Source organism: Theropithecus gelada, chromosome 3, assembly GCF_003255815.1.
Source record: "Theropithecus gelada isolate Dixy chromosome 3, Tgel_1.0, whole genome shotgun sequence".
Classification (NCBI taxonomy): domain Eukaryota; kingdom Metazoa; phylum Chordata; class Mammalia; order Primates; family Cercopithecidae; genus Theropithecus; species Theropithecus gelada.
The window spans coordinates 168,964,198-168,985,122 of record NC_037670.1 but is presented as its reverse complement, the minus strand read 5'-3'; the positions used below and the strand labels follow the sequence as shown (position 1 = coordinate 168,985,122).

Here is a 20,925-nt window from a genome sequence, read left to right as displayed (position 1 = left end):
TTTTACGAAGCCAACTCTCTTTGGATATAATCCATGAAATAACAATATATTATTACAAATTTCTTCAAAGGATCTGTTTTCTTTCCCATTAAGGAATTTTAGAGGAGTCAGCATAGTATAACCTGATAGGTTTTATGTGTGTAAAATGTATAAACTCATTAACCTATATTAGTTAAATTATTGGCAGACAGTAAACTAAGTAATTGAGAATGACAGTCTAATGGCTTTTGCATTGGAATTTTGAAATTAGGTGGATTATTGACACTCATTGCCTTGTAATAATTTCTTTCAGTTGTCAGTAAATTAAAAAATAGTTTTGCAAATATTGACACAAAGTTCTTTGGAGAATATTAATATTTTGCTCACTGTAGTAAACTTTGATGTGAGATGGTCTGCCTATAACATCTGCTGTTCCTAAAGATTCTTCCCAGGTTCTAAGGTGAGCATTTGATACGTATTCATCACTGTGCATCATCTCACTTAATCTTAACAGCAATTCTGTTTTTTTTGTTTTTTTTATTATTATACTTTAAGTTCTAGGGTACAGTTGTACAACGTGCAGTTTTGTTACATATGTATACTTGTGCCATCTTGGTGCGCTGCACCCATCAACTCATCAGCAGCCATCAACTTGTCATTTACATCAGGTATAACTCCCAGTGCCATCCCTCCCCCCTCCCCTCTCCCCATAATAGGCCCCAGTGTGTGATGTTCCCCTTCCCGAGTCCAGGTGATCTCATTGTTCAATTCCCACCTATGAGTGAGAACATGCGGTGTTTGGTTTTCTGTTCTTGTGATAGTTTGCTGAGAATGATGGTTTCCAGCTGCATCCATGTCCCTACAAAGGACACAAACTCATCCTTTTTTATGGCTGCATAGTATTCCATGGTGTATATGTGCCACATTTTCTTAATCCAGTCTGTCACTGATGGACATTTGGGTTGATTCCAAGTCTTTGCTATTGTGAATAGTGCCGCAATAAACATACGTGTGCATGTGTCTTTATAGCAGCATGATTTATAATCCTTTGGGTATATACCCAGTAATGGGATGGCTGGGTCATATGGTACTTCAAGTTCTAGATCCTTGAGGAATTGCCATACTGTTTTCCATAATGGTTGAACTAGTTTACAATCCCACCAACAGTGTAAAAGTGTTCCTATTTCTCCACATCCTCTCCAGCACCTGTTGTTTCCTGACTTTTTAATGATCGCCATTCTAACTGGTGTGAGATGGTATCTCATTGTGGTTTTGATTTGCATTTCTCTGATGGCCAGTGATGATGAGCATTTTTTCATGTATCTGTTGGCTGTATGCATGTCTTCTTTTGAGAAATGTCTGTTCATATCCTGTGCCCACTTTTTGATGGGGTTGTTTGTTTTTTTCTTGTAAATTTGTTTGAGTTCTTTGTAGGTTCTGGATATTAGCCCATTGTCAGATGAGTAGATTGCAAAAATTTTCTCCCATTCTGTAGGTTGCCTGTTCACTCTGATGGTAGTTTCTTTTGCTGTGCAGAAGCTCTTTAGTTTAATTAGATCCCATTTATCAATTTTGGCTTTTGCTGCCGTTGCTTTTGGTGTTTTAGTCATGAAGTTCTTGCCCATGCCTATGTCCTGAATGGTATTACCTAGGTTTTCTTCTAGGGTTTTTATGGTATTAGGTGTAACATTTAAGTCTCTAATCCATCTTGAATTAATTTTCGTATCAGGAATAAGGAAAGGATCCAGTTTCAGCTTTCTACTTATGGCTAGCCAATTTTCCCAACAACATTTATTAAATAGGGAATCCTTTCCCCATTTCTTGTTTTTCTCAGGTTTGTCAAAGATCAGGTGGCTGTAGATGTTAACAGCAGATCTCTCAGCAGAAACTCTACAAGCCAGAAGAGAGTGGGGGCCAATATTCAACATTCTTAAAGAAAAAAATTTTCAACCCAGAATTTCATATCCAGCCAAACTGAGTTTCATCAGTGAAGGAGAAATATAATCCTTTACAGGCAAGCAAATGCTTAGAGATTTTGTCACCACCAGGCCTGCCCTACAAGAGATCCTGAAGGAAGCACTAAATATGGAAAGGAACAACAGGTACCAGCCATTGCAAAAACATGCCAAAATGTAAAGACCATCGAAGGTAGGAAGAAACTGCATCAACTAACGAGCAAAATAACCAGATAATATCACAATGACAGGATCAAGTTCACACATAACAATATTAACCTAAATGTAAATGGACTAAATGGTCCAATTAAAAGACACAGACTGGCAATTTGGATAAAGAGTGAATACCCATCAGTTTGCTGTATTCAGGAGACCCATCTCACATGCAGAGACACACATAGGCTCAAAATAAAGGGATGGAGGAAGATCTACCAAGCAAATGGAGAACAAAAAAAAAGCAGGGGTTGCAATCCTAGTCTCTGATAAAACAGACTTTAAACTATCAAAGATCAAAAGAGACAAAGAAGGCCATTACATAATGGTAAAGGGATCAATTCAACAGGAAGAGCTAACTATCCTAAATATATATGCACCCAATACAGGAGCACCCAGATTCATAAAGCAAGTCCTTAGAGACCTACAAAGAGACTTAGACTCCCATACAATAATAATGGGAGACTTCAACACCCCACTGTCAACATTTGACAGATCAACAAGACAGAAAGTTAACAAGGATGTCCAGGAATTGAACTCATCTCTGCACCAAGCGGACCTAATAGACATCTACAGAACTCTCCACCCCAAATCAACAGAATATACATTCTTCTCAGCACCACATCACACTTATTCCAAAATTGACCACATAATTGGAAGTAAAGCACTCCTCAGCAAATGTACAAGAACAGAAATTATAACAAACTGTCTCTCAGACCACAGTGCAATCAAACTAGAACTCAGGACTAAGAAACTCAATCAAAACCGCTCAACTACATGGAAACTGAACAGCCTGCTCCTGAATGACTACTGGGTACATAACGAAATGAAGGCAGAAATAAAGATGTTCTTTGAAACCAATGAGAACAATGATACAACATACCAGAATCTCTGGGACACATTTAAAGCAGTGTGTAGAGGGAAATTGGTAGCACTAAATGCCCACAAGAGAAAACTGGAAAGATCAAAAATTGACACTCTAACATCACAATTAAAAGAAATTAGAGAAGCAAGAGCAAATACATTCAAAAACTAGCAGAAGGCAAGAAATAACTAAGATCAGAGCAGAACTGAAGGAGATAGAGACACAAAAAACCCTCCAAAAAATCAATGAATCCAGGAGTTGGTTTTTTGACAAGATCAACAAAATTGGTGGACCACTAGCAAGACTAATAATGAAGAAAAGAGCGAAGAATCAAATAGATGCAATAAAAAATGATAAAAGGGATATCACCACCGACCCCACAGAAATACAAACTACCATCAGAGAATACTATAAACACCTCTATGCAAATAAACTGGAAAATCTAGAAGAAATGGATAATTTCCTGGACACTTACACTTACACTCTCCCAACACTAAACCAGGAAGAAGTTGAATCCCTGAATAGACCAATAGCAGGCTCTGAAATTGAGGCAATAATTAATAGCCTACCAACCAAAAAAAGTCCAGGACCAGATGGATTCACAGCTGAATTCTACCAGAGGTACAAGGAGGAGCTGGTACCATTCCTTCTGAAACTATTCCAATCAGTAGAAAAAGAGGGAATCTCCCTAACTCATTTTATGAGTCCAACATCATCCTGATACCAAAGCCTGGCAGAGACACAACAAAAAAAGAGAATTTTAGACCAATATCCCTGATGAACATCGATGCAAAAGTCCTCAATAAAATACTGGCAAACCGAATCCAGCAGCACATCAAAAAGCTTATCCACCATGATCAAGTGGGCTTCATCCCTGGGATGCAAGGCTGGTTCCACATATGCAAATCAATAAACGTAATCCAGCATATAAACAGAACCAAAGACAAAAACCACATGATTATCTCCATAGATACAGAAAAGGCCTTTGACAAAATTCAACAGCCCTTCATGCTAAAAACTCTCAATAAATTTGGTATTGATGGAACGTATCTCAAAATAATAAGAGCTATTTATGACAAACCCACAGCCAATATCATACTGAATGGGCAAAAACTGGAAGCATTCCCTTTGAAAACTGGCACAAGACAGGGATGCCCTCTCTCACCACTCCTATTCAACATAGTGTTGGAAGTTCTGGCTAGGGCAATCAGGCAAGAGAAAGAAATCAAGGGTATTCACTTAGGAAAAGAAGAAGTCAAATTGTCCCTGTTTGCAGATGACATGATTGCATATTTAGAAAACCCCATCATCTCAGCCCAAAATCTCCTTAAGCTGATAAGCAACTTCAGCAAAGTCTCAGGATACAAAATGAATGTGCAAAAATCACAAGCATTCTTATACACCAGTAACAGACAAACAGAGAGCCAAATCAGGAATGAACTTCCATTCACAATTGCTTCAAAGAGAATAAAATACCTAGGAATCCAACTTACAAGGGATGTAAAGGACCTCTTCAAGGAGAACTACAAACCACTGCTCAGTGAAATAAAAGAGGACACAAACAAATGGAAGAACATACCATGCTCATGGATAGGAAGAATCAATATCGTGAAAATGGCCATACTGCCCAAGGTAATTTATAGATTCAATGCCATCCCCATCAAGCTACCAATGAGTTTCTTCACAGAATTGGAAAAAACTGCATTAAAGTTCATATGGAACCAAAAAAGACCCCACATTGCCAAGAGAATCCTAAGTCAAAAGAACAATGCTGGAGGCATCGTGCTACCTGACTTCAAACTATACTACAAGGCTACAGTAACCAAAACAGCATGGTACTGGTACCAAAACAGAGATATAGACCAATGGAACAGAACAGAGTCCTCAGAAATAATACCACACATCTACAGCCATCTGATCTTTGACAGTTCTGATTTTTATATTACTTCTATTACAGATGGAGCTATGAAATTCAGAGGGATTTTTTTTTTCAATCTAAGCCCTTTTCCTTATATTAAATTTCTTACAATATACAGCATTTAGTGGTATATGGACAATATCTAATTGTAGGCCTAGAAGAAGGGTTGATTGGTAAACTATTAATACAACTCGCAGGCCAAATATGGCTTAATAGCTGTTTTTGTAGTTTTGGCAGGCTAAGAATGGTTTTTACATTTTTAAATAGTTGAAAAAAATCAAATGAAAATTTTACAACACATGAAAATTGTAAGCAAGTTAAATTTAGTTTTATTAGAACACAGCCATTTCCATTCATTCATTTATTAGAGTCTTTCATGCTACACAGGTAGAGTTGAGTAGTTTGGACAGAGACCCTATGGCCTGCATAGTTGAAAAAATTACTATCTGGCCCTTTATAGGAAAAGTTTGCTGATCCCTTGCCTAGAGGGATAATTTATCTCATCTGCTATGCCTTTATAAATTACTTTATTCGTTATTGAGTGCTTACCACTTGCTACACACTATGTTGGGCTCTTGTCCTGGGAATAGTAAACAAAGGAGTACAGTGGGTAGCTGCAAGGAGCTTACAGCTTAAAGCTTATGTTTCAATTAATACTTTAATAGTCATAGGGTAGATTGATAATTCTGTATGATAAAATTATTTGGTTATTCTAATAAGATATGTTAATACTCATAAGGTAGACTTTAATATTCATATAGACCTAAGTAATTAATGTGCTAATAAAATATGAGGTTATTTCAATAGTAAAATTACTTAGTTAAAATAAATATTCACCATAAATCATACTGTTTTAACCCTCTTTCTTTTTGAAAAATGCATACATATACCACACTGAACATAAACCTATCCCTTAGATGATTTGTGATTTTTATTATGATGAGGACCATATATTACAAGCATATATTTTATGTTTGATATAGCTCTAGATGTTGGCAGTATGGGAAATTGATCTGAACCCTGATCATTCCAGGGCATGTTCCAAAAACTGTTTATTTTTAATTTTTTGCTAAGTTCCTAATACTAGTTTTTTCCTTGTCATTTGTTTTTTTTTTTAAATAAGTTAAAACTTATTCAAACATATTCTGAATTTTTTCTGTAGTACTTTATACTACTGCATTTGTTAACCTCGATGTGCATGTCTATTTCAATTTTCCTTACTGGATGTTAGTTTTGTTAACATTAATGTATTTTAAACTTTACTTAATTGCATATGAAATGCTAATTTTTGTTATTTTAAGAATCTGCATTAATTGTGTCCAAATAGAAAAGAGTTACTTAATTTCCTCAAAGCAGCATTAGTATATAGTGAGTAAAAAATAAGTATTTCTTCTCTGTATGAGATTCATTTTCTGGTTTCTATATGTTTATATTTATGAGAAAAATACCATTATTTTTATGAGGAGAGAAATGGTTTTAATTGAACCACCGTTTGTCTGGCCACTAAACGTGTATTGACTTATCGATATGTCCCCATACTATGCTAGTGACTGAGAGTGCAGACGTCCGTTTCCCTGTATTCACGGAGTGTTGCGTTTACTCTTTGTGCCTGAAGATCCTGTTTTCCCCAAATAATAGACAAGATTTGCCAGACAAGAATTTTTGCTTGTGTGTGTGTGAGATTGAGTTGTACCACTTTAATTTGTTCCATGAGTATCCCTTTGTAAAATACTGCTTCTCTTTTAGTAAGTTTTTTGCCTCTTTCTGTTCTTCAGTCCCCTCAAACCTGATGGATGATCATGTGGACAATTAGGATTAAATTACCTTATTTGTAACTTTCTGCACCTTTAATATTTGCTTTCAAATTTTGTGTTTGGAGACCTTAGGGCATTCATCATTTTAATGTGAACTTGTGATATTTCCTTTATCACTGTGAATTATTTCAGTTTGTTCTTATTGAACTTGGTATTCAGCTTGTTATTATATCTTTTCAATTCAATTTTTAATATTTTTGTTATTACAGCCAAGTATAATGGAAGATATCTTTATAATGTATTGTTTATTAAAACTTTTTGGCAGGTCTCTAGTTTCATATTTAAGTCAAATGAAAGTTTAAGGAAAATTTACATGTGGAAGAAAATTTCTTTTTGTATAACCAGTTTGTTCCTAAATTCTGTCTTTTCCACTATGTATATATGTGTTTGCACATACACGTGTGTATTTATATAAAATTTGCAATTTTGGTTCCTATTTTACCTAATGTACAGTTATTTCTGGCTAATTTTCAATTATGTCTTAGGACCTTTTAGGTAATACCAAGGATAAAATACTTGCTAAGGTATTAATTCTCTGTGTTTTATGGTAAAATTATATATGTCATTATAAACTCTTATCTTGTGCTGAAATGGCCGAAGAAGGTAGAACACTATTTTAATGACAATACTTGATTAGCACAAATTCATTACCCAACCTGATAATGAGTTTGCTAATACCAGGCCAACATATCATGTCTTTAGGGACCACGGCTTTCCCAATCTGGAGATCTATACGCTTTTCAATGTTTACCTTCCTTTGGCCTTCCAATGTACATAGTCTTTAAATTTTTGCATGTTAAAAATTCCTAGATACTGACCTGGGCATGACAGGCAAGAACTTAAATATTTAATCCATCTAGTATTCATTTTCATGTCTAAATGCAGATAAAACTTTGAAATGGGCCGGGTGCGGTGGTTCACACCTGTTAATTCCAGCACTTTGGGAGGCCAAGGTGGGCGGATCATGAGTTCAAGAGATCGAAACCATCCTGGCCAAAATGGTGAAACCCCGTCTCTACTAAAAATACAAAAATTAGCTGGGCATGGTGGCACACGCCTGTAGTCCCAGCTACTCAGCAAGCGAGGCAGGAGAATTGCTTGAACCCGGGAGGTGGAGGTTGCAGTGAGCCAAGATCATGCCATTGCACTCTAGCCTGGGTGACAGAGCCAGACTCCGTCTCAAACTCAATCAATCAGTCAATCAATCAGTCATTGAAATGAAAAAAGAAGTCATTTGTTAGGTGTCTTCTATTTCAGCCATACCACATAAATGAATATTTTCTTCATCTGTGGGAAGGCTGGTGGTAAGAACTGCTTATATTGCAAGCAATGAAAACAAATAGCTTTAACCACACAAAATAAAACAAATATTTATTCATATAACCAAAAAGGATACAGGAGGATTCAGCTTCAGTGAGGCTTCATGGGCTACCAGAACAGCCCCCAGGTACTGGTTTCTTGTTTCTTAACTCTTTGACCCGCACTCCCAGCTTCATTCTCAGGTGCCGCATCGTGGATCTCTGGCTCTAGGCTGTCCTCTTGTGTTGTAGACTGGCTGCCATCTCAACATATCTTTCTACTGAAGAGGAGAAGTCTCTTGCAGGGTTGATGCACACACCCCAGCAATTCTTGCTCTCTCTTTGGCCCAAATTGTGGCATGTACTCATCTCCAAACAATTTGCAGTGGATAAGGGGATAAATTACGTTGATCATCTTTACCAGTCCTGATACCTCCAGAACTGAGTATCTAATTGTATACCTGAGAGAGGGTAAATAAATATTCAAAGAAAAGTCAGGTGCTAGTATCTAATAAAGAGAAGGAATGCATGCTGGGGATGTAGTATCTTTTTTTTTTACTATATAGGAGTCCCTTTTTTCCACAGGGGATATGTTCCAAGATCCCTAGTGGGTACCTGGAACCACAGATAGTACTGAACTCTGTATACACTGTTTTCCTATGCATACATACCTTTGATAAAGTTTAATTTGTAAATGAGTAAGAGATCAGCAGTAATAACTAGTAATACAATATAACATTGATAAGAATAGACTGAAAGAAAAGTTATGTAAATGTGATCATTCTCTATCAGAATATCTGATTGTATTATCCTCACCTATTTTTGGACAGCTGTTGATTGTGGGTAACAGAAACCCCGGAACTCAAAACCATGGAAAAGGGGGGACTACTGTACTTGTTCTGGTGAAGTGTTCATCCTAAGAACTTAAAGAAAATGGAAGAAATACAAAGGACACTATCTTCATATTACCATGACAATCTGTTGCAAGCTTCCATTTTAGCTGGGACTACATGTTTTGTCTGTATGTTTTTCGCATTGATGTCAGAAAGGCTTGGAGTTAGGTGTATTTGTGAGGTGAGGGAGGGAACTGATCAATTCCAGTCGTCCCACTTTAATGCACAGAGGAATGAAAAATGCCAATCAAATAATACGACAGGTATTCACATGTCACCTATTTGAGTTTAGCCTCAAAATATTTTATTAGCATTTATCTATTACAAGAATGTTAAACTGAACAGCTTGTTTAATTATTTTTAATTGGGAAATGTCCTCTATTGATTAATTTAGGCTACCAAGAGATTGAGGTGCCAGTCCGGCTGTAAAGCATAGACTATATCTGATACGGTTTGACTGTGTTCCCACCCAAAATCTCATCTTGAATTGTAATCCCCGTAATCCTTATAATCTGCACGTGTCAATGGAGAAACCAGGTAGAGGTAACTGAATCCTGGGGGTGGTTTCCTTCATGATGTTCTCGTAATAGTGAGTTCTCATGAGATCTGATGGTTTAATAAGTGTGCGCCAGTTCCTCCTGCATTTGTTTTCCTTCCTGCCACCCTGTGAAGAAGGTGCCTTGCTTCCCCTTTGCCTTCTGCCATGATTGTAAGTTTCCTGAGGCCTCCCCAGCCATGCTGAACTGTGAGTCAATTATGCCTCTTTCCTTTATAGATTATCCAGGCTCAGGCAGTTCTTTATAGCAGTGTGAAAGTGGACTAATATATTTGCAGCTTTATAATTTTAGGAAATAACAAAATGTTCATTTTGTCATTATCAATAGTATTTTCTCACCACGGTACAATATGTAGAACGTGTACTGTTATTCAAACATATGGCATGAGACATCTGCATTATAGCAAATATTCATTCATTCGTTTATTGAGTAAATATTTACTGAGTGCTTACTGTGTGCTGTTTGAGGTACTCAGGATAAAACAGAAAACAAAACTGAGGATTAGCCCTGCCTCCTGGTATAAAGAGACAATAAATAATATGTGCTATGTTAGAAAGTGTTATTTCTGTTGGAGAAAACAGAAAATTCTTAGTAGGGTAAGGGCAGTCGGGACAGCCCAGATCAGGCTTGCTAGGGTCGGGCAGAGAGAAGTGCGTGAAGTCACAGTTTTAAGTAGGGTAGTCAGGGTGTGCCACATTAAGAAGGTGAAATTTTAACAAAGATTAGATGAAGGAAAGAAGTTATGAAAACCTTTTATACCCATGTCTTATTTAAGTTCAACAGCTACTTTTTGATATGAATTGTATCCTCTCTATATTTCACATAAGAATCATAAGAGGCTGGGGCAATATAAAATTAGGGAGAGTTAGAAATTTTCTGGTTTGTGCCTTTTGTAAACAATCAAATTGTAGAAAATGACGATTCTTTGTGTGTGGTTGATAAATACATATAAGTGAAATCTTCAGTTTATGTCAAGGATATATGGCATATTTAAGTGTGCTCCTGGCAGTTTGAGGGTTCCGAATTTCTGTTTTGACTTTGTATTTGCACAGCAAGCACATACAGCATGTACATAGCAACATACACTTAATGTACTTTTTCTTGTGCTCTGGTGGTGGTGGTCAGAGAGAGTAGGAGTGGAGAAGCCCCAGCCACCTCTTGCCATTGTTCTTTCTTTGAGAGATGATTCTATTTAGTCAGCAACTAATGTGTTCTTCCTATACCTTTCTTTCCTAATTATTTTTGCCTTTGTTTTAATTTATATATTTTTTCATTTACTTATTAGCTCATTGATTTAACAGATGTTAGATAACTAATATTTGTCTTTAGTGATTGTCATCATTGAAGTCATATTTTACATTTATTTAATATCTTTATATCTCATAGCATATAGATTTGCATATATGCTCTGTTGTATGTGTATATATAAAATGTTATGTGAATGATCTAGTGTAGAACCTTCAGGAAATATTTATAATTATTATTGCCATTTTTCTAAGTAAGTTATTACTTCTCATGAGTTCCAGTCTCATACCACAGGTTTCACAGCATGATTTATCTATTTTCTGAATCTTCATTACTTGCAGGATGCCATGTAAGAAAACAGTGTTTCTTTCCCTGCTTCTGTATATGATTATTTCTCATATACATGTAGCAGCTTTGAGAATAATGTCTTTGTTGGTGAAACTAGAACCAATGGTATTTGAATTGTTTAAAAACTGCAGGAAAATCATTGTAAGTTCTTTGTCATTTTGACATAAATCATCTTAAAGAATTATTTTCTTATTGCAAAAATCACACTCTAATATTTGAAAACATTTATAATACTTAATGCTCTATGGCATGTTCTTAATAAAATATCTTGCTTTTGCAGACTGTTATTTTTTGATATATGTTCATTTAGTTTGGTTTTGGTTGAGAATATGCCTTGTCTTGTACTGATATTCAGACGCCCGGCACTGGAGAGACTGCTAATGTTTTGGTAAAGGGCTCTGTTCCCACCTGTCCTAGTCAGTGTTGGGCTGAGATGTGGACGCAGCTGGGGAACACATGCTTATCTCCTCTGTGAGTGTCTTCTAAAGCTGAGAGGGCTAGTTTATATGTTACTGGGTGTAAATCTGGATCCTAAATATCTCAGGATCAATGGAATGGCGATAAGAAAATGAAACAGAGTTTTCTAACTTAAAAGAAATGTATGACCTTTTCTGTATGATCTTAAGAAGGTACAACTAAGATCAGTTACAAGACAATAAAGGGAGATATACTTGATACAATAATATTATGAAATTTTAATAGAATTATTGAGATATGCAGTGGGCTAGTTAGAAATTTCCTGTTACTGTAAATTTGTACCAACTTAGTGTGAGGGATAAAGAAGGGACTCACTTTGATCATAAACCAAATGTTTAATGTATGCTTACTGTGTATTATTCATTGTTCTAGATACTGGGGATATCAAAGTGAATCAACACTGGCCCCACTCCTTAGTAATAAGCACTAAATGACTTTAAAAATAGTATGAAATTTTATTAGTCCATTCTCATGCTGATACGAAGAAATACCTGAGACTGGGATAAAGGAAAGAGGTTTAATTGACTCACAGTTCCACATTGCTGGGGAGGACTCAGAAAACTTACAGTCATGGCAGAAGGCCAAGGAGAAGCAAACACCGTCTAAATAGGGTGGTATGATAGAGTGAGTGCAAGCAGGGGAAATGTGCGACACTTATAAAACCATCAGATCTTATGAGACTCACTCACTGTCACAAGAACAGCATAGGGGAGACTGCCACCATGATTCAATTACTTCCCATCAGGACCTTCCCACGACTTGTGGGGATTATGGGGATTACAATTCAAGATGTGGTTTGGGTGGTGACACAACCAAACCATAACATGCTGGCCCTGGCCCCTCCCATATCTCATGTCCTCACATTTCAAAACACAATCACTCCTTCCCAAGAGTCCCCCCAAAGTCTTATTCCAGCATGAGCTCAAAAGTCCAAGTCCAAATCTGAGATAAGGCAAATCCCTTCTGCTTATGAACCTGTAAAATCAAAAGCAAGTTAGTTACTTCCTAGGTACAATGGAGGTACAGGCATTGAGTAAATACACACATTCCAAATAGGAGAAATTGGCCAAAAAAAGGGGGGCTACAGGTCCAATGCAAGTCCAAAATCCAATAAGGCAGTCATTAAACTTTAAAGTTCCAAAATGATCTCCTTTGACTCCATGTCTCATGTCCAGGTCATGCTGATGCAAGAGGTGGGCTCTCACGGCCTTGGGCAGCTCCACCCCTGTGGCTTTGCAGGGTACAGACTAGCCTCACTCTTTCCTGCTTTCATGAGCTGGCATTGAGTGCCTGCAGCTTTTCCAGGTGGAAGTACAAGATGTTGCTGGATCTACCATTCTGGGATCTAGAGAATGGTGGCCCTCCTCTCATGGCTCCACTAGGCAGTGCCTCAGTCAGGACTCTGTGTGTGGGCTCTGACTCCACATTTCCCCTCTGCATTGCCCCAGTAGAGGTTCTCCATGAGGGCTCTGCCCCTGTAGCAAACTTCTGCCTGGACATTCAGGCATTTCTGTACATCTTCTGAAATCTTGGTTAGAGGTTCCCAAACCTCAGTTCTTGACTTCTGTGCATTTTCAGGCCTAACACCATGTGTAAGCTGCCAAGACTTGGGACTTGGACCCTCTGAGGCAATGGCCCAAGCTTAATCGTGTCCCCTTTTAGCCACAGCTAGGACTGAAGCAGCTAAGATACAGGGCACCATGTCCCGAGGCTGCACAGAGCAGGGGGACCCTGGGCCCAGCACATGAAACCATTTTTTTCCTCCTAGGCCACTGGGCCTGTGTTGGGAGGGGCTGCTGTGAAGATCTCTGACATTCTCTGGAGATATTTTCCCCATTGTCTTTGGATTAACATTGCATTCTTCATTACTTATGCAAATTTCTGCAGCCAACTTGAATTTGTCCCCCAGATAATGGGTTTCTATTTTCTATCGCATCGTCAGGCTGTGACTTTTCCAAATTTTTATGCTCTGCTTACCCTTGAATGCTTTGATGCTTAGAAATTTCTTCTGCCAGATATCCTAAGTCATCTCTCTCAAGTTCAAAGTTCCACATATTTCTGTGGCAGGGGCAAAATGCTACCAGTCTCTTTGCTAAAGCATAGCAAGAGTCACTTTTGCTCCAGTTCCCAAGAAGTTCCTCATTTCCATCTGAGACCCCCTCAGCCTGGACTACATTGTCCATATCACTATCAGTATTTTGGTCAAAGCCATTCAACAAGTCTCTAGGAAGTTCTAAACTTTCCCACATCTTCCTGTCGTCTTAACCCTCGAAGTCTCCAGGAAGTTCTAAACTTTCACACACTTGCCTGTCCTCTCAGTCCCCCAAATGGTTCCAACCTCTGCCTGTTACCCAGTTCCAAAGTTGCTTCTACATTTTCAGGCATATTTACAGCAGCACCCTTCTCCTGGTACTTACTGTATTAGTCTGTTCTCATGCTGCTATGAAGAAATACCGAAGACTGGGTAATTTATAAAGGAAAGAGCTTTAATTGACTCACAGTTTTGTGTTGCTGGGGAGGCCTTGGGAAACTTACAGTCATAGCAGATGGTAAAGGATAAGCAGGAACCTTCTTCATAGGGAGGCAAAATGGAGTAAGTGCAAGCAGAGGAAATGTCAGATAATTATAAAATCATCACATCTCATGAGACTCAGTATCATGAGAACAGAATAGAGGAAACTGCTCCCATGATTCAAGAACTTCCCACCTGGTACCTCCCACAATCCATTGGGATTATGGGAAGTACAATTCAAGATTAGCACACAGCCAAACCATATCAGAAATGTTTAAGGTATGTACAAATATAAAAAATAATAAACCAAATACTTTTGTAACCACAACCTGTAACCACAACCTGACTTAATAAATGCTCCCTATACAGTTCAAGACTTGTGTGACCCTTTCTCATGGTTAATTTTATTCTCTTATATTTCTTAATACTTTAACAAAAGCAACACTAAATCCTATGTAAAGGTAATAAGCATGTTTTTACATTGTGTATATATATGCAGTTGTACTGCCTGTGTGATTCTATAGCTCATGAATGTATCATTTATTCTTCTGTGATTTTTTGTTCATTCATTTTTTGTCATAGAATAACCCATTGTTTAAATATGCCACAAGTTTTTTTGTTAATGTAAGGTATGACAAATGTATATCAGTGATTTTTATTTGGGCTTATCTGATTTCTAGTGAAAATCAACATCCTTTCATATGTATTGGCTTTTTCTGTCTTGCTAGTCTTTAACTTGCCTATTAAAATATTTTGTGTATTTGCTTTCATGGCTCACTGCAGCCTCGAGCTCTTGGGCTCAAGCAATTCTCCCACCTCAGCCACCCAAGGTGTGCACCACCATGTTCGGCTAATTTTTTTGTAGTGATGGGCTTTTGCTATGTTACCGAGGCTTGTCTCAATTTTCTGCACTCAAGCAGTCCTACAGGTCTGTTGGCTTTTTCATGTGTATTGGTGATATGGTTTGACTGTGTCCCCACCAAAATCTCATCTTGAATTCTCACGTGTTGTGGGAGGGACCTGGTGGGTGGTAATTAAAACATGGGGCCGGGTCTTTCCTGTGCTGTTCTCGTGATAGTGAATAAGTCTCATGAAATCTGATGGTTTTAAAAAGGGGAGTTTTTTCCTGAACAAGCTCTCTTTGCCTGCTGCCATCTACTTAGGATATGGCTTGGTCCTCCTTTCCTTCTGCCATGATTATGAGGCCTCCCCAGCCACATGGAACTGTAAGTCCCGTTAAACCTATTTCATTTGTAAATTGCCCAGTCTTTATGTCTTTATAAAGGGTGTGTCTTTATCAGCAGCATGAAAATGGACTAATACAATTGGCTTTTTCAGGTTTGCTGTTCTTTAACTTGCCTAGTGAAATATTTTGCCCATTTTCCATCCAGTTATTCTTTATGGATTTTTATAAATTCTTTATGTATGCTGGATAGTAACCTTTTGTTTTTAGTTATGGTCATGGAAAATACCTTCTTTCATTTTGAAGCTTTCTTTTTTTACTTTATGCATATTGTTTATTGATGACAAAAAGGACTTAATTAAAAGTAGCTGAATTTATCAGTTCATTCTCTTCAGATTTATGTTTATTTTTGTACCTTGTTTAAAATATTACCTACTGCAATCATTTTCTTTTCTGTTTTTTTTTGTAAATGTTTTGAGACTTTGCTAGTACATTTCTTTTTTTTTTTTTTTTTTTTTTTTTTTTTTTGAGACGGAGTCTCGCTCGGGCGCGGTGGCTCAAGCCTGTAATCCCAGCACTTTGGGAGGCCGAGATGGGCGGATCACGAGGTCAGGAGATCGAGACCATCCTGGCTAACACGGTGAAACCCAGTACATTTCAAATATGCACCTGTGTATATTTCTGTCTTCCCATTTCTGTTCAGATATCTATTTACCAACCATATACTGAACACTTTTCTTTGTGCCAGTCACTGTTCTAGTTCCTAGAAGACAGCTGTGAATCACACAAGCAAATATCTGTGCTTCTGTGGTGCTAATATTCTACTGTTTCATTCTTCCAATACCCTGTTATGTAAATTACTTTGTATGTCAGAATAACCAGAAAGGCAAGTTCAACTACCGTGTGCTTTTGCAAGATTGCCTTTGCTTTTTTTTTTTTTTTTTTTTTGGTCCCTTATTCTTTCATGTAAATCATAATCGTTTGTTTGAGTTCCACGAAAAATATCATCCACTCAATAGATGACTTTTCTTATCTTTCTATTCCTGTGAGTCTTTGATACTCTTTCCATGTATATGTGAAAAATTATATTTTAAGACTAATTAGCCAGGAGTGGTGGCTCACACCTATAATCCCAGCATTTTGGGGGGCCAAGACCATAGGATCACTTGAGCCCAGGAATTTGAGACCAGCCTGGGTAACATGGCAAAACCCTATCACTACAAAAAAATTAGCTGAGCATGGTGGTGCATGCCTGTAGTCCCAGCTACTTGGGAGGCTGAGGTGGGAGGATTGCTTGAGTCCGGAAGGTCAAGGCTCCAGTGAGTCGTGATTGTGCCACTGCACTCCATCCTATAGGACAGAAAGAGACCCTGTCTCAGAAAGAAAAAACCAAAAGAGCAAAAGTATAATCTGAAAAGTGGAGCCACTTGTTGGTTCATAACATAATACATTGTATCCTGAAAACAACATATTTTATGTAATTGAGAAAAAAATCAAAGATAGAAGTAGTTGAAACAAAAATTCCCACTCTCTGGCGTCATAAATCTAGGTTTTGCGCATTTCTGTTAGGAAACTAACATTACAAACTACTTATTAGAAAGTCATATACTTTCTTACTTTGCTAAATTTCATGGCTTTAATATCTTCTCAGTCCTTGGATAGTGAGTATGAGGGTTGTCTTTTTTTAAAGAAAATATCATATCAGTGGAATTTTTCACAGCACCTCAGTGCTTCTGACGCTAGGAAATTGGGCTTTATTCTATATAAAATAATCATAACTATTAATGTATAGTAGGTGAGTATTGCTTGATACCTTACAGTATTTCTACATTATTCCTTGTTTGCAGGATCTTGGTAGTGTCTCATCTTTATCTTTGTTTCTTCTCTCTTACATCTTAATATGTTACCCTAAGAACCAGAAAACCAAAAACGTCCTTAGTTGGCCACAGGCCTGTTACTGCACTTTGGTTAAGATTTTGTTCTGCAGGTCTCCTTTCTAACTGTTGGACGCTGCCCTGTTATTAGAGCTATTTCCACTTCTAGTGAGTTCGTTCTCAGTCTGTGATGAGATTAGAACCATTTCAACTTGTGAATGGCTGCTTTTTTAGCAGTTAAAAACCTTCAACAAGTTTATAGAAATTATTGGGTTAGATTCAGTCTGATTTTTTCAGTGCTAATAATCTCTCTCCATGTCCTGAGCCAAGCATTTCTATGTGTTTATTGTAAGTGATGAGGTAAAGTAAGATATTCCCGCCTTGCTCATATGTTTCAAGTAGCTTTTCTTGTGTAGTATCCTTCTTGTGAAACTAACTCTAGAGATGTTATATGACATTTTTCAGTCAGCTATCTCAGAACTTGTTTTACTTTGTGAGGATTTCTACTCATGGCTTTGCTGCTAATTACTACCTAGCTGTCCAGTTGTCAGTAAGTCAGTTTTTATCTCTTGTTTCTATTTTCTTAATCTACAAAATGTTGCAGTGGTACTAGATAGATTACTTCTTGGGTTTTGTTTAACTGTCATTTTCCCCCATGGCTTTCTATGTGGATTCTGTGAAGGCAGATAATGATCTATTAATCATCTATTATGTTGTTTCTATTTGCCATTTAAATTTTATTTCGTTTTTGGTGAGTATGTCTATTGTCAGCATTTAAAAGAGGAAGACAACTTTCATTGTCATTTATGGTATATTTAGCAATAAGACACTGTACGATTGTACCCCCTAGCCAGTGTACATTTTTATAAATGTATTTGTAAAAATCCATTTTCTTCCTCAAGAATATTATTTAAACGTTTATTGAACATTTACTATGCAACCAACCAGTGCCTGGCACTGGAAACAATAATGAATGAACCTGCCCTTAAGGAACTTTCAGCATAATGATTTTTGGTTTGGTGGCAGCCTGTTCTGTTCAACCATGCTAATATCCTGTATGCCCTGCCATATGCTTCTATCTTCTTTTTTAGGAGTGTTAACCTGAGAAGGGTCACTTCTTTATGTCCTTGCTTGGTGATTATAGTAAATTTCAATGTTCTTTTAGGGTCCAGAAAGTATATGTCGATGATCTTGTAAAGATGACATATACATCTTTTAGAGCATAATATATTTCTGAATGATGAGAAATTAATTTTTTCATTGGTCACTATATTGTAGGACAGTCATAAATGAATGAAGCACAGGTTGAGCTTGACACATTTAAAGGGACCTTGAAGTAAAAGAAGAACCTTTAAATCTACCGAGAATGGTTCTTAGAATAATTTAAGAGGCAGTATGGGTGTTTTGTATCCTTGAAAACTCTTTGAATGGCAACTTTATATACTAGATTATATTTAACTTTCCCTTACTCAGCTGTTTGTCAGAGTCCAAGAATTGTTTTATTCCTGAATTAAGAAGTCTGAAGTCCCATCGTGCTCACTTTTATATACCTTTGCCTCTGTATGACATTGGAGGAAAAGGTGTCATTTCAAAAATATGGTTTCTTTAGCCATCCAAGTTCACTAGTGCCAACAAACTGGCACTTTTGTGGCTTCATACTTACAAATATATTTCAGTGTTTTTCTCTGGGTAAGTTATCTTGTAGAGAAGGCAAAGAACTTATAAATTCATTTCATAATGTCCAAAAGATAATCCAGGAGACATATTTTCACAGGCATAGCTCCTTGTTTTGTGTCTCACGAGGGAGAAAGAGGCTTTTATCAAATAATATTGTAGGACAACTGTCTTGATTTTACTTAAAATATAAAGTTTTATTATTACTTCAATATTCATATTAGTTTTTTCATTCATGTAAACTTGTCATTTCTGCTTAAAGAACTTCAAAGTTTCATCAAAATAGTTTCATTTTAATTTCAGGTAGCTGAGAATATAATTTATTATACATGTATCAAAGTCCTTATGTTAATCGTGAATGTCATCACATCAGTATTTTTTAAAGACCCGTTAATGTAGTATAATCTCTACTTTCTTAAGTAAAACGATTGTCATAATCAGTCCATTATTGTAACACTCTAATACTATTCCTGAAATGTCCCATGATGTGAAATAAAAAAGATAATGATAATGATTCTAATGATACAAGAATAGTAAAGGCATAATAGGATATGTCTATTGATACCTTATCTTTACTTTTGTAGCTCTTGATCTTGTTCATAAGGGTGAAATTACTACTTATTCTTACCTTTTCTTTTACTTTAATACATAGGGGTGTGAGCTTATTTCAACACCTGATCAAGAACACACTGACTTTACTAAGTGCCTTAAAGTGCTCCAAAAGAAGATAGAAGAAAAAGACTTAAAGGTAAGATATGCATGTATTTGGTGGTTATTCCAGAGGATGTGAAAAAAAATTGTTTTTTTTTTCACTCAGCTGAAATGGATATTTACTTTTGTGCTGTTTTTTTTTTTTTTTTTAATTGCTATCAGGTTTCCCCCGCTGTATAGCAGATAAATCTGCACTTAGCTGCCAAAACATTAACGTGTGCACTTAAACCAGGGGACACAAATGTAAACATCTTACAGTGGCATGGTAATAAAATGGGTGAACTGGACCATATGTCAAGTAATCAAAACTGGGAACTCATTCTTGCCTGAAAGTGACTAGCTACTATTCATCTCTAGTTGATTGTTGCCATGAAGAGCTCTATGTATTTTTGCACTATGTCTATTTGCATATCATACAGGCAAAACAAATATGGCCTTGATCTGGCCCCTGAGCTATCATTGCAAATTTTTATTTAAATGAATATCAACTTTTTTTAAGCCAGAGAAGAGTCTACTGCTTTGCATTTTCTTGCATTTGTGCTCTTTAAGGTATTCAGTACTGATTTTCACCCAGCATCCAAATGTTTAATTGCATTAATTAGTACACAAGTTTATACTTCATTTTTTGATACCTGTTGAAATGGTATGCAAAGTATTTTAAGACCGTGTTTAATGAAGAGCTACAAAATTAAACCTGAAGCATCGAATGACAATTGACCTTTTTTCCCCTGCACTAGCAAGGGCAATAAGTTTTAAGCTGAGATGAATTATCAGCTGCGTAATTTTAAACCAAGAAAAGTAGGAAAACACCCTTGTATATTAGAATGATTTTGATAGTACAAGTAACAGAAAATACATGTCAACCTGCATCAATACCAAGTGATATAGGGCAGTCTTGAGACAGAGCTCAATCAGAACTCATGTTCTTTTTCTTTTATTTATCTCGGCTCCGCTTTGTAGGTTTTGTCTTCACATTAGCTTCCCTGATTGTCTCCAACTGCCACCTGCAGTAACATTTTACCCTTCACATGTAGGGAGATTAAGGCATAGAGCTGGGGGGGATACATCACTTCCCACTATCATCGGACTCAACCCTTAAGATCTCTCCTTTAAACCACTCTTGCTTTTGGCAAAGGAGAACGAGAGAATCCTGATTGTCTTGGACTGGAGCCAGGTGTGGGATCAATCCACGTGGCTTATCTATTCAAACTACGTGGCTAATACGTATTTGGCAGGATGGGATAGATATCAGAGCAGCAGCTCTAACCAAAATTTACTCTCTAGCAAAAGTTTGTTAAAGATACACTCTAACATATATTTACTAAGTTGCAGCAAGTAGTACATTCTTTTCTCCCTTTGAAGTAAAACCTTGTTAACTATCACAATTGGCAAGCAGCTTGATCTGCGAA

The 20,925-nt window shown here is 36.9% G+C and overlaps 1 protein-coding gene across 2 annotated transcripts in view; it reads left to right on the top strand.

Moving 5' to 3' along the window:
* TPK1 (thiamin pyrophosphokinase 1) overlaps window positions 1–20,925 on the top strand; it is a 396,830-nt gene that overhangs the window by 211,668 nt on the left and 164,237 nt on the right. For both annotated transcript variants that reach the window (XM_025380408.1, XM_025380409.1), the window contains exon 6: window positions 19,458–19,553. In XM_025380408.1, the coding sequence (XP_025236193.1) occupies window positions 19,458–19,553 (96 nt within the window). The remainder of the gene's footprint in view (window positions 1–19,457; window positions 19,554–20,925) is intronic.